The sequence below is a fragment of the Taudactylus pleione genome, unplaced genomic scaffold (genome assembly GCF_031769625.1).
Source record: "Taudactylus pleione unplaced genomic scaffold, aTauple2 ptg000190l, whole genome shotgun sequence".
NCBI lineage: Eukaryota > Metazoa > Chordata > Amphibia > Anura > Myobatrachidae > Taudactylus > Taudactylus pleione.
In genome coordinates, this window is record NW_028284592.1 from 6,773,559 (window position 1) to 6,788,749 (window position 15,191).

At 40.4% G+C, this 15,191-nt stretch overlaps 1 protein-coding gene across 1 annotated transcript in view; it reads right to left on the bottom strand.

Moving 5' to 3' along the window:
• The window catches only part of DOCK8 (dedicator of cytokinesis 8), a 185,015-nt gene that overhangs the window by 70,706 nt on the left and 99,118 nt on the right, over window positions 1-15,191 (bottom strand). The window contains exons 21-24 of the mRNA XM_088476605.1: window positions 13,492-13,656; window positions 6,143-6,303; window positions 1,431-1,526; window positions 467-562 (exon numbers count right to left, since the gene is read on the bottom strand). Coding sequence (XP_088332731.1) covers window positions 467-562; window positions 1,431-1,526; window positions 6,143-6,303; window positions 13,492-13,656 — 518 coding nt within the window. The remainder of the gene's footprint in view (window positions 1-466; window positions 563-1,430; window positions 1,527-6,142; window positions 6,304-13,491; window positions 13,657-15,191) is intronic.

A 15,191-nucleotide genomic window follows, 5' to 3' on the forward strand; every position in this document is an offset into this window, starting at 1 on the left:
TACATACCCTTTAAAAATAATAGTAATGCATGCAAACATAATTTATCCAACTTTGTGATTTACATTAATATACTGTAGCTGCAAGTGGCCAGAGAAAACAATTTGGCTCAGACATCACCTTTTGGACAGTACTGTTCTAGATAGTCAAAGTGCACTGCTTTAACTAAGTCAAACTATACAGATATAAATATACATACTAAGACTAATTTATGAATCACAAAACATTTAGGTGTAAAATACATTTATATTTATGCAATATAGTAAAATATACATGTAGTTAAACAACATGCCTCTTGTGTCATTACAGACAGTTATTAAGCACCCCTGAATGTCATATCAAGTACCTCTGTGGGTTCTAGTACCCCAAGATGAGAACCACTGACAAAGAGTGTAGGCAATAGTAAATACTACAGAACATGCAAATAAATAATGAAAATAAATATGAAAGAAGGTATCTAGAGCTTACCAGTAGCTCAAAGAAGAACCAAGCGTACTTGAACACATTTTCCCTCACCATGTTGGTGCTGACAACCATCTGCAGAGCCAGTTCCTCATGAAAGTGCTAAAGTGAGGAAATACAATCATTATCAGACTCCATCTATCAAAAGTAGAAATGCAGTTGTAATAGGCTGTCCGCGCCCTGCTTGCCTTCGATCGGTAAGCCGTGTGTCGGGCTCCCGGCGTAGGTAAAATGACAGGTGTCGGGATGTCGACGCCTGTCATTTAGCCCTTGCCGGGATTAGACAGTCAGAAAGCCAAAGGTCGGGATTCCGTCCATCGGCTTCCCAACTGCTTCCCAATCTACAGTAAGTGTCAAATGTTAATACTTTTCTGCAGTTGTTAGGTGACAGAAATGACGGCTGTGTCCCTTTACCCCAAGTGTGTCTGCAGTGACAGTAACAGATGCTGCACATTACTGAGTACAACAGGATGTGGTGAGAAATGCATAACTAGTCATTTGCCAGCAGAGGGAACACAGACACATGGGACAGACTTAGGATGACCACTGGCTAAAGAATAGACCAACACAATAAAAACACAAGGAATACACAGACTAAAAATGTAGAAAGGGATATTGTTATTACTTAGGGAATACAGAAAGTGTGCAATAGAATATGAAGGCTTTGCTTATTACTAGCACAGCATTTATATAAAGTAGAGAGATAAATTCTCACATCCTATGTGTAACAATTATTCTGCTAAAAAGATAATTCTCTAAAAAAAAAACATAGAAATGACAAGACATTATCTGAGTGTACACATCAGTAGATTAATATGTGGATCTACTTTATGTTAATTGTTAGCATACGGGTGATCATTTTAGGTCAATAGCACAGATAATGCAGATTTTATCTACCATAAAGGAAGTACACTGTAGTTATCTTTATCTTTTATTGCTGAACCGTATGAATATGAGGCGGTTAATATACCTTTTTACTGGACAGTCTTGTGCTGGCAATGGCAGGTTGTAGGTCATTATTGGATTCAATAAAATAGGACATACGATTGCAGTTGCGACCAGAAACCTGCAGCAAATGACCACAATACTACCAGATAAGCAATCTCAAACACTGAAGCTTTTATACATAGCACATTGATTCATTATAAGAAGATGTGCACTATGTGTTTAATTATGTAAGCTGCATATCTTTGTATCTATGTGTGATTATTATAGTTTCATAAGTTATGTGTACCTACCATATTAAATAGTAATTAGATTTCAGTTTTAACAGAAAATGAATTAGATATCTTACAGCAAAGGGGATATGAGCTAGGCAAAGTAGGACAGTACCTAAGGGTAGTTCCTAAGGGCTAGTTTATTATCGGAGGTCACTCCCATTAATCTACTTTCATTCAAGAGACGTGCCAATCTGCTGCTTACTGATTTGCCCTGCATAATGGCACAGCTTTGTCACTACTAGTTTACCAAGTCGCACAGTCTGCATCAGGGCCGGATTAAGGCTTGCGGAGGCCCCAGGGCAACTTAGCCGTGGGGGCCCCCTTCAAGCCACACAGAGGCGAGCCTACCACCCTCCCCCCCCCCACCCAGGCTACATGAAGAGAGGGCAAACACACATACACATAAACAGTATACACACAAACACTAACACAAATGCACAATATTACATGGGGGTGGGGCTTGTCATATTATCTCCACCCCCAATGCAGCCACTGGAGGGGAGGCATCGGAGGGGGATATATGCGCTACTGTAAAAAGCTGACCCCCCTCTCCCCCTTAGACAGCTGATGCAGCAGCAAGCTGACTGTGCTGCTGCATGCAGTCTGTCGAACAGCCGCATCTCCAGAGCCTCTACCCGGGAACAGGTGCCGGACACCTGTTCTCGGCAGGGTCACGTCGACCCTGTGTGGGGGCCCCTCTGTGTGTGGGGGCCCAGGGACGACCGCCCCTGTCGCCCCCCCCTTAATCCAGCCCTGGTCTGCATACTGTATATGAACCGTGTGGATTACTAGACAGCTGCACAATGCTTCTGATTCTTTTGAGGACTGGAGAGAGGGAGATACATGTCACTCTCCAAGGTGAGTCAAGAGCCAGTGAGACATCTGTATTATTGAGGTAGAGCATGACCCACCAGAAAGCAAGAAACAAATTGCAGGGGGTATATATACTGACGCGCGGTTTGTCAAAGCTGCCAATCATTGAATACTTTACCAAAACGCTCATTAGTAAATATACTCCTTGGGTAATTCCTTAAGAAACAATTATCAATATGTGTCATTATTCTATACACTATACTTCAAAAGTTTAAGAACATCCTAATTTTTTCAGTTTTATGGAAATTTACACAGTTGAATGTCTCAGTGTACTCTGAAATTAAAACAATTGAATATAAAAAAAAAAGAAATCATAAAATAATTTTGGTTAACAAAATATTATCACTATTACTCATCAATTTATCCACGTTTTGCCGAAATAACCAAAACACTTGTGGAATTCTTTCTACAATGGAAATCACATATTGTTCGAGAAGTTCTTCCCAACACTGTTGCAGAAGTTCCCACAAATGTGTTGTACTTGTAAGATGCTTTGCTTTCACCCTTCTGTCCAGTTCATCCTAAACCAGCTCGATGGGGTTTAAGTCTGGAGACTGTTCTGGCCTTTACAAGATTTTAAACCTACCATCTTGTTCTTTAACTAGAAGGTAGTTGTGATCACTGTTGTATCTATAATGGGGGCATGGTGTATGGTGCACACAGGCCCACAGCGCACACCCTGCACCCACACAATTAGTATACTTACCTCTCCGGAGACCCGAATCGGCTGGTTCTGCAGACTCAAATCACCGGGAAAATGGCGCAGCGGCAATTTCCCTGGTGATTTGCGCATACGCAATAGAGATGTCTCCAGGAACATAGCGCAGGCAAAATGTTCCCGGAGACCATGCACAAAGCAAGAGTCTACTAAGCTGCTAGAGAGGAGGGGACCCACACAGACTGCACACGGGCCCCTCCTCTCTTAAAATGCCCTGGGTTGTGACATAGCCTGGAGGTGTGTTTTGTGCCATTATCTTGCTGTAGGATGAACTCTTGACCAAGTGAGCGTAGAACAGAGGGTATTGCATGGTGATGAAAAATGCTGTGGTAGCATTTTCAGTTCAAATTACCAGTCGCTCTATGCAAGTCACTGATTCAGGATCCAGCAAAAGAGCCCCAGACCCTCACACTTCCGCCTCCATGTTTGACACACTGAGGAACCATCCTCTCACCTACTCGATGATGTTCAAAAACATTGATTTAAAATTTTGATTAACCAGTCCATAAGAATTTTTTCCAGTCTTCAGTAGTCCATTGGTGGTGCTACATGGCCTAAGCAAGCCTTCTTTTCTTATTTTGTCATCTTAGCAATGGCTTTTTTTCTGCCACTTGACCTGTCAAACCTGCAGCTCAAAGTCTTCTGTACACAGTTGAAACTAACAGGACAATTCAATTTGGAGCGAAAAGTCCGTTTTTGCGATAATTTCGCACCAATGATGTCATTTTCGCTGGTTTTGGTTTTACACTGTATTCAATTTCAAAGACTTTTCGCAGGTTCAAAAAGTCTTTGAAAAAAAACGGGGATAACTTTTCACCACTGAATAGGTGGCGAAAAAAAGTGTAGAATTGGGGTTTAGGGGTGCAGGCTTAAAAAAAATAGCCTGCATCCCTGGGAATGTCATTTTAAAATATACTGTGTCAAAAAAAGTTGTAAAAAAAATAGGGACACCCCAAAAAAATTATTGAAAATTTTGGGTGAAAAAAAAAAATGGAAAAAAATTGTTTAAAAATAGGGAAATAGGTTCAGGGCTATTCTGCAAGTATGCGGCAGGTGTATTCTAGAATAGGCTATTAGCGGCAGGTGCATATTTGCAGAATTTTTAAATAAAGACATTAGGGACTTAAAAATATGCTATTACCCATTTTCATGTACCCCAAATTTGATGGGACCACTTAAAAAAACGAAAAAAATAACCTAAGTGCTCTTCTGCAACACTTCTTCAATGTCGGGAAAAAAACACCTGCAGCCGCTTTTTAAAACCCCGACTTTCATTTGCAGGCTAAAACGGGGGTACCCATAGTGATCCCCCATATTTTTACAGCTTTAGGGGGGTCCTACAATTTATTCCAGGAAAATTTCATTTTTTTTTGCAGGTTCCCGTTTTCGTAGCTTTTATATTGAATACGGGGATAAAGCGGGCGCGCACCCGATACTTTATCCCAGGAAAATCTCTGATGTGGAGCGAAAAGTCCAGCACGGACTTTTCGCTCCCATATTGAATACCCCTGTTTGACTTGTTTATTTCGACCAGTGTTAATGTGTGCTTAAAAGCTCTTGACCTGTGAGCTGACACAGGACACAAGCTGTTGATTTTCGGATTCTGATTCAGTTGTGGCTTTGAGATGCTGGATCTCTTCTCATCAGAGTTTCCTCCAGTTTTAAAGTGCCTTTTGATGATGTACTAAACTGTACTTACCGATACCTTGCTTTCTTTGCAATTTCTCTAAATTAAAGACCTACACTATACGTGTTATAATGATCTGTCTGTCTACTTTTGTTAATTGCCTTTCTTTTGAAATTATAACAATATACTATTTCTTGCAGTGCAACATTGTCTAAATAATGCTTCAAAACAGTCTGTAAAGCACTGCTTTATACAGACATGGGGCTTGTAATCAACAGAAGTTGGGACACCTGTAGAAACTTTCAATGCTTAATTTTATTTAAATCATGTATGTATTTAACTCATTACTTGTTCTCTGAGAAATAAATTTTTTAATAACGCTGAAACCTACATTATTTTTCAGTTTTTGCTAACCTAACATGGGATTTTCTTTAACCTCTAGCAGTATACAGCTTACCTTTGTACCATTTTAGTTTATTCACTGGACTTGAACTGCTTAAATATCAATAAAAAAATGGCAAAATTAGGCTGTTCTAAAACTTATATAGCACAATATTTGTACTGTATGTTAAATACAATTCCCAAAATTATTTTTAGTTATGAATTCTCAATATCTCTTTTTATTCTGTATGTATGTACAGTATGTATGTATATATATATATATATATATATGTGTGTATGTATGTATGTATGTGAAACAGCACTGTACCGGTTCTCCACTACTCCTGTACCATGTGCAATGCTCGTCTCTCACAGTAATTACATATTTTTAGTTGCACAAAAGAAATACATATGCAGTTAATGTTGGTGTTGGTAACATTGATGTTGATGTTTTTAAGAAGAATAATTACAATGAAGCTTTTTAGAAAATGTGAAAAACGAAGGGCTATAAGAGGCCCCTGAAATACCACGTTATATAGCATTGAAATTTGCAAATCACAATAATGAATAAATGCAGCATGTTTAGTACTGGGTCTATTTCATTTGTGTCTCTACAATGTATACATTTTAGGACCGATAGCAATGATTTATAGATGTCTATATACAGTAAAAGGGTAATTATATACAACATATAGACTTTATTGTCACATTATAGCCATACACTATTATATATGAAAAATGATTGCCGGTTTACATTTATACTGTACAGAAACCTACTCTCTGTAAGAAGCAAAGGGACGGTTTTAATGCAGGAGATGACCAGAATAACACAGTATCAGCCTATTACAAGACCACTGACTCACCTTGGAGGACATGATATTTCTAACCTCTTCGTCTGCACTCTGCGTCCCAGTGAGGTCTGGATTACTGGAGCTCATTGTCCTTGATTGTATCAGTTTGGAGCCAACAGCAGCAGCAGAGGTTCGGCCAACAGTGTTGTAACGCACATCTGACAGATTTCCACCTAGAAATTAAAATGTATTAACAAAGGTATTAATGGGGTAAACAGATCTCCGCCACTTCCTTACAGAATAAACAAATAAAAATGGTGTGGATATGGCTTCCATCTAGGCTACTTCTTGCAAACCCTAGTGAGAATATTTATTTTATTGATACTTTTCTGAAGTAATGATTCTCATGTTTACAGTCTTTAACACAAGGCATTTTTTTCTACTTGTAACTTGCAGAAAGTTTTTGTAAATGGTTATGATTTATTTCTATACTTGTATTGTATTTCATTTTTTTTATTTTTAAAATATCACTTTGTAGTTGTAAGTTTTTTTTATCACTACTCTATTAACTCTATTCAATAATATAATAACACTGTATTATCCAATTCTAGTTAACTAATGCTTGGTGCATATAGCTTAAGTGAACTGCTGTCTGTGCATGTTCCATGATTGTATACACTGCTGGGACAACCGTCTGAGGGTGAACACTGCGGAGAATGAATACATCTGAGGAAGATGTCATCTAGTTGCTCATCAGGAAACCAATATTTAGATTTAAATGAGCAACTAGTGTCACTTAGCACATTAAAAACATTGACTGGAGTTTTGCTAGAGAGATGGTCCTCAACATTTTTTTAAAAGAAGAAGGCTTTAGAGTTAAAGCAAAGACCTCTAAGATTGCACTTTTTTTAAATACTGCCTGCAGGACGAACAGTTTTTGGAGGACTTCGCTGACTTCTCTGTCGGCTACAGTGGCAAATGCAAGATTTCTAGAGGGGGGTTTCCAAATGCTTAAATCAGAGTGAGTGTGGCCAGTCTTGAGGGGCATAATTAGCACTTATCCAGCTTTAATGTGTGTCATACAAAGTGTATTGTGTGTCATCATTCCAGCATATACATGACCTGCAATCACAGTAAGCTATTAAAGGCAATAGGGTCATCCTGACTGAGCTGAATGTTTTTTATTTCACGTGTAGGCTGCATTCCAGAGCATTGGAGCAAGTCCAAGAGTCTGGAGGAGCAGCAGAAGAACCTAGCACTGCCCTGGACATACAGTATATGTACATATTAGTTTCCTTATACACTGTATAGTGTATTATTATACAGTATATTATATTGCTATTTCTATAGTGGTCATGGTGTGGGCCGGGGAGGGGAGTTTCCAGGCAACCGGAATCCCCCCTCCCCCCTGCATTTGCACATGGGCTACAGGCTTTATAGTAGCAATGAGCTGAACGTCAATGGGGAAGATGCAGCTTTGCTGGGGAAGAATAAAGAGAAACAGCTAGGGAGATTTTAAATTAGTAGCTGGAAGCAGGGTAAAGATTGAAGTAATGCGCAAGAGAGTGTTGAGAGAAATGTGAATGAAGTGGCGGGAGCGGTTCAAAGAGATGTGTATATGTAAAAGTGGCAGTAAAAATAGCAAATGTATGGTAACAAATTCAAGATGTCATCCAAACAAATAGGTGGATTAGAATTAATGTTGTTGGAATACAACTATAATATTACAGGTAACAATAAGGGCCATATTCAATTAGAGCCGAAAAGTCAGAGGTAGGACTTTTCGCTTTCATCTACGTTTTTCCTGGGGATAAAGTATGGGGCGCGTGCCCGCATATCCCCGTATTCAATTAGGAATCGGCGAAAACGGGTCTCGGCTGAAATGTAATAATCGAAAAGTCCTGTCAGTTTTGGGGAAATCAGCCTGTCACCCCCCAAAAGATGGCCTGACATGGGCGAATCACTATGGGTACCCCCGAATTGGCCAGCTAAAGGTATTTGGGATTTTTAAACGGTCGACAGGTGCTTTTATGCGTATTTGTAAAGGTGATGAAGAATAGCATTTAGCAACAGTTTTTTGGGAAAACTAGTCCCATCAAATTTGGGGCACATGAAAATGGGTGCAAGCATATTTTGAAGTTCCTAAAGTGAATTTTTAAAATTCTGCAAAAATCCACCTGCCGCAACCAGCCGGATTCTAGAAAACACCTGCTGCATACTTAGGGACCCCCCTGAGTCTATTTCACGAGTTTTTAAGCTTGTCCCCCAACTTTATTTTTTGTTTTTCCCCCAAAACGAAACCACTTTTTTTTGGGGTGTCCTATGCTATTTTAAAAAAAAAATTGACACAGATATTTTTTTAGGGGACATTCTAAGGGCTTCAAGGTACTTTTTAAAGTTTGCTCCCCAAAACCCCAATTCTGCACTTTTTTTCGCCACCAATTCTATGGTGAAAACTTATCCCTGTTTTTTGACAAAAGACTTTTCGCACCTGTGAAAAGTCTTTGTAATTGAATATGGAGATAAGTGAAAATGGCGAAAATGACGTCACCAGCGATAAATTATCGGCGATAACTGACTTTTCACTCCAAATTGAATATGGCCCTCAGACTTGCCTGGGTGAACAACATGACTGGATAGCAATCTGGAGAGGATAGTTAAATATAGAGGTGATAATGAAATCCAAAGAAGCCTATTATGTTTCCAATATAAGCTGTATAGATAGAGAAGAGCAGAGGGTCTAGGACCAAGCCTTGTCGTACTGCAACTAATCCATAAAAAGAAATGCTGTAGGGGTGCTTTGATACGTAGGATGAGAAGGAATGCAGCATTTTTATGCGGAGTGAGTAGTCAACATTGTTAAATGTAACAGAAAAAGCCAAGAGAATTAGAGGCAAGAAATGACCTTTAGATTTAGCAGTGATAAAGTGAATGACCACCTTAATCAGTGTAGTCCTGGTAGAGTAGTAATGAAAGCCAAATGTAAGAGGATCCAATAGACTTTGCGAGGAAAGGAAGTATATGGGACGAAAGTAGCCTCCTAAGAAGCTTGGAAGAACATGAGAGATGGATGGTAATATGAGAGATAGGTTATAACTGTTTAGAAGAAGAGATATCGGGACGATGCAAGATTCAATGCAAGTTGTTTGCAGGGGTATCCAGTGTCCTTTGGCTGAATAGCTTAACCGCGCATTAACAGGACCATCATACTTACACTAAGTTAATTGAGGGCACCCTGCTTTCAAATGTAAGACAAACTTTGTCAGTTTATTCCCAGATGCTAATTAATATATATGCCTGGGTGTGGTTCTGTCTCTTTAAGCCAGGACCCATACTTATGGAAGAAGCATAATTTGCCTTTAAAATCTGTGTGTTAGCTGGAACCAAATGTGGCAGAGCAAAGCTCATATTTTTGAGAGTCAGTGTAGGGACTGGCCAGATCGGAAGACCTTGACGTGGTTGGCCAGCTGGACAAATTATTGCAATATTTTGGAACAAACATTCCCTGTATTTACAGTTTGAAAAGTAAGTGAGTGCCGAGTTTGTATAATTTTTTAATGTAAATTGTGTGGCTCCCCTATTTGAATTTTGGACTGCGCTGCAAACCCACCTCTGGAGCCGCCACTGCTGGTAAGTATAACCTTTAAAAAAAAATAGGAATTATTAATTATTCTGTCCCATCGGCCCCCCGTCAATTTGGTATCCAACTCGCCCGCAAGTTGATGAATTGCTCCAGCGCCAAAAAGCAGCTGTCCCACAAGCCCCGAAAACTGCCACTTTTGCAGAGGAGAATAGTTCCCTTTTCACACCCTAGTTCTCCTTCTTTTAGGAATGAGCAGGCCTCCAGAAGTGTCAGTTCTTCCAATCAATGATGATGATGATGAATTCATGGCAGCCACATCAGGCCAATAATGGGGAACGGGCTGGTTACTTAAAAAATGCTGTTTAATGAATCGGCTCCTTGAAACTCGCTATTGCATCTGACCCTAAATACTTCCTTCTTCCCTAAGCTTCCTCACTCTCTCTAGACACCAAAATTGTAACATAATTCCGCGGTCATGACTTGCCAAATAGCTGCCGACTGGAAAAGACCATTACCATTACCTATGCAGGCAGTCTTGGCCCGGATTTGGTATATCCACAAAACTGAATATATGTCTAGCATAATTAACCGCTCGTCTAAATCTTTTAATAAAGTCTGGGCCCCCTGGAATACCACTCAGAATGCCTCTTCCCCGTTCACAGTTGACCCCTGGTTTGGTCCTGTTGTTATTACTCTCACCCTCGGTCCCTCCCAACGGTCTCACTACCTATTCTCTTCTAACTTTTTTTTTTTTTTACCTGTTTCTGTCCTTGACTCTTTCTGTCTTCCTTTTTGTTTTTGTTTTATTTATTTATTTACTTTTTTTCATTGTTTTGGTTAAGTCTCTCAGGTCTCTCAATTTTTTCTTGGAAAATTTGATGACTCATATGTTATCTGGTATTTATAGCAGTGATATTGTTTTGTCTATATATACTGTATATATAAGTATTTGTATACGTTTATACTTTGTTTCTCAAACATTTCTATTACTTGTTTGATGTATATTAGAGTGATTTGTTTAATAAACAATACTAAAAAAGAACTGTAATTGAACACTGCAAGTAAATTTATTATGAAACAATGATTTGTGGTTAGCCTCACAACAATGGTGCTTTATAACCTGTAAGCTCCAATGAGGCAGAGACAGATGTGAATGACAGATATTCTCTCTGTACACCGATGTGTAATTGGTGGCGCTGCATAAATAGATGATAACAATAATGATGATAATATTAGAAACTGATACATTTAAAAAAAAAAAAAGTCTAGTTCAGCTTGGAAAACCTGTTTGGAAGAGGGTTGCTTTCGCATGTCTGTGTGGAGCCAGCCACACTGTATGGGGCCTTCAAGTATTCTGGCCAATTTGCCCAACCCTTCAACAACCAAAGTCTGTCTAATTTGGATAAGTGACATGTGCGGCCTAAATGACCATATACAGAGGGCGTATTTAGAGAGGAGGGGGCCCGTGTTCACTCACCATCTGGGGCCCCCTCCTCTCTCCCTGGCGGCCAAGGCGTACTGTCAGGTTCAGACTAGTGCCCGGAGTCTACTGCGCATGACGGCAGTCATTTACCCGGCGATTTCCTTACTGCACTTGCGCAGAACGCCGGGAAAGTGGCCGCTGCGGCCATTTTCCAGGCGTTCTGTGTAGCGCCTCTCCAGAGAGGTAAGTATTAGGAAGTATGGGAGGATGGTTGTGCGGTGCCCCCCACACCCTGCACCCATTATAGATACGCCTCTGACCATATATCCAGCTTCAGGACAATTATTATTATTATTATTATCGTTTATTTATATGGCGCCACAAGTGTTCCGCCGCGCCTTACAAAGTACATAAACAAATAATTTGACAACGGACTTACAGTAAAAAATAGGACAAGGACATGGATAATATACATTGATACATAAGTGACCATAACACCTAGATATGCAACAGAGCGTAAGCAACCAAGTGTAAGGTGCCATGGTGGGGGGTAAGAAGTTGGTGAAAGTAAAGTAAGGAGAAGCACAAGAGGGTAGAGGCCCTGCTCGTAAGAGCTTACATTCTAAAGGGGAGGGGCAGACAAACAGGTGTGACACAGATGGGGTAAAAGGAGGAAGGAGCATGTAGCAGCAAGTTAGGATGGGAGCTGGAAGGCTTTGATGAAGTAGTGGGTCTTGAGAGCCCGTTTGAAGGATTGTAAAGAGGAGGAGAGTCTGATAGGGAGAGGGACAGAGTTCCAAAGGTCGGGAGCAGCACGGGCAAAATCTTGGAGGCGGGAGTGGGAGGAAGTAATCAGTTGGCAAGAGAGGCGGCGTGCATTGGTTGATCAAAGGGGGCGGCCAGGAGAGTGGAGGGAGATGAGGTCAGAGATGTAAATGGGAGAGGAATGGGTGAGGGCTTTGTAAGCAAGTGTGAGAACCTTGAATTGTGTTCTAAAAGGGAAGGGGAGCCAGTGGAGGCCTTGTAGGAGAGGGGAGGCAGATGTAGAGCGTTCAGAGAGGAAGATGAGTCGAGCAGCAGCATTGAGGACAGACTGGAGAGGAGAGAGATGGGAGTTGGGGAGGCCAGATAGGAGAAGGTTACAGTAGTCCAATCTGGATATGACCAGTGAGTGTATGAGGGTTTTGGTGGCATCCTAGAGAAACAATCAGCTCATCATCTGCGCGGTGTCAAACTCCCTCACTGACGCATTTATAAGACAGACTGACCAACATAAAGAGGAGACTAATATGAAAGCAATGCATAAAATAATAATAATAAAAATTTAGTGAGATATAATGCAAAATTTAGTTCTATGTGAGAGATGTATCAAACCTTTTAAAGAGGACAAGTCGAGAAGTAGCCCATAACCACCAATTAGCTTCTAGCTATCATTTTATAGAATGCACTTGATAAATGATAGCTAGAAGTTGATTGGTTAATATGTGCAACTTCTCCATTTAACATATTTAGAAGGTTTAATACATTTGCCCTTATTTAATTAACATTTAATTTCAAACACTGTTTATACTTTAATAACAATGAAATGAAATAATTAAAACCTAATGTAATAATATATAAAACCTATAGGTATGACATAACTTCTTTAAAACTTTAACACCAAACCACGACCATGTGGGTATGTTTACCCACCATATTGTGGGTATGTTTGTATTGTTATCCTTATTAGCTAATGTGTTCAACAAACAACCTCCTTTAGTTGACTCTCTCTTTATTTATATTATCTTTATTATTTTGTCTTCATAAGATGTGCATAGTAGACTCAAATGGTCTATCTAGTAAATAGAATCCATACTTATTATTCAATCATTGGTTAGATACACTCTCTAGCTGAGTGTATCTATCTGTCAGGTACCTGTCAGTGTCTACATCTTGAAGAGGCTAGAATTATGCAGTGAATATGCCCTGCCCCCACTGCAGCATCATATGCCTGACCCTAAGGAGCTTGAAATATATGTACAAAATAGACAATTTAACTGCTTTATGAACAGTTAAGCAAAACAACTAAATCAGAACGGCCATAGAGGTGTATTTATTGTTTCATTTGCAATGAGTGTATAAGTAGGAGTTCTGATTTTGCTTCATGTTTGCAATATCAACTACTGTATGCGTTGTGTGTGTACAGATGCTGACTGCGTAGTGCTAAAGGCAAGAATGAGCTACTGTATGCCTGTAGTCTGCATTCCAAGGTTGCTACCAGAATTCACAGCACCTTTTACCTGTATCTTCAAATTAAACATTAACATCTGGTTTCAGAAATAGTGGAGTCCGTAACAGAGCTAGCAGTGATCATCTTGCATTGATAACAATATGCAGATCTGCCACCATTGCAGAGAATGGAGTGCTGAACAATACCTGCTATGTACATATCCTTCTGGACATCAGGAAGACGGAATCCGTAATACACATAGGATGCCAGCAAGCAATTTCTTCCATGCTGATCCTTGCTGAGATCTTTACTGTTGTGAAGGCTACTCACTATGGAAACCGCTGATTCAAAGGTAAATTGGGAAAAGGTAGCTGCAAAGAAAGTGATAATATATTTAATTCAAAACACACAGAGAAGAGCTGCCATCTGCTGGACTGCGGGATGACTGCTGAAGTGATCTTCAAAAAATTGAGTTCATGGAGTGAAAAGATACACTTGTACCACTACAATAAAATATATGTTTAGTTAAACATTAAAAGTACTGCACCAAAGAATGATGCATAGCTTCTACATACTGTATATCAAAGAGTTTTTATTTTATTTTCATTTTTAATCCATGAATATATCAGACATCAGGGCTACTGACTATGAGCCCTTTATTAATCATCATCATTTGTATTTTTATCATTGTTAGTTTCAGACAATTAGTACACAGAGATTATTTTGAAACTACTGTACATGTATTGTTATAAGAGTATTTTCTGGCAGGTGTTTAGTGCTTACTTCCCATGATTACAATAAGGACAGCAAAATATATTTGGTATTAAAAGGACTGTAGAGGGGTTGTGTATGGGATGCCGATGCTCGGGATCCCAGCGGTCAGAATTCTGTTGCCGGCATCCCGACAAGGTTAAGATACTGACATCTGCCCACACCACCTAATCCTCCCCCTCTCCCTACCCCTTACCCTCCCTTCTCGATGCCTAAACCTAACCTCCCCCTCCCCACACCTTAAACCTTATCCATCCCCCTTAGTGCCTAACCCTATCCCTCCCCCTAGTGCCTAACCCTAACCCTGCTACTTACCTTCAGGATGCCGATGGTCGGGATACAGGCATCGGGATTCTGGTGCCGTTATTCTAAGTGCCGGCAGTGCTTAATGTGGTCCTAGAGAAGTGTTGGAACTCACCCTCCCCTCGGCGTGTTTTTTTTAAAAAGATACAGCATTAGCCAAAAAAGGGGCGTGGTCTCAAAAGAAAGGGGCATGGTCACACAATAGTATCCCCAATTCAAATTACCCCACACAGTAGTACAATCTTGATTCACCCCTGATTCATATTACACCACATAGTATTATTCACATATGGCACACAGCAGTGCCCCTTTTACACAATGCCCACATTTGTGTCCCTTATACAATGCCCACAGCAGTAGTGCCCCTTATGCAATGCCCATTGTAGTGGTGCCCCTGATGCAGTGCCCCCAGTAGTGGTGACCCTGATGCAGTGCCCCCAGTAGTGGTGCCTCTTATGCAGTGCTCCAGTAGTGGTTCCCCTTATGCAGTGCCCCTAGTAGTGGTAGTGCCCCTTATGTAGTGCCCCCAGTAGTTTTAGTGCCTCTTATGCAGTGCCCCCTGTAGTGGTAGCGCCCCTTATGCAGTGCTCACAGTGGTAGCGCCCCTTATGCAGTTCCCACAGTGGTAGTGCCCCTTATTCAGAGCTCCCAATAGTGGTGCCCCTTATTCAGTGCCCCCAGTAGTGGGGCCCATTATGCAGGGTCACATCCAGGGGAAACTTAATATTTGCGGTTAACCCCCGAAAACAGGTGTTTTCGGGGATTAAACCTCAAATATATAATGATAAATGGGCCCCATAGAGAGGAAGGGAGGACAGCAAAATAGAGGGAG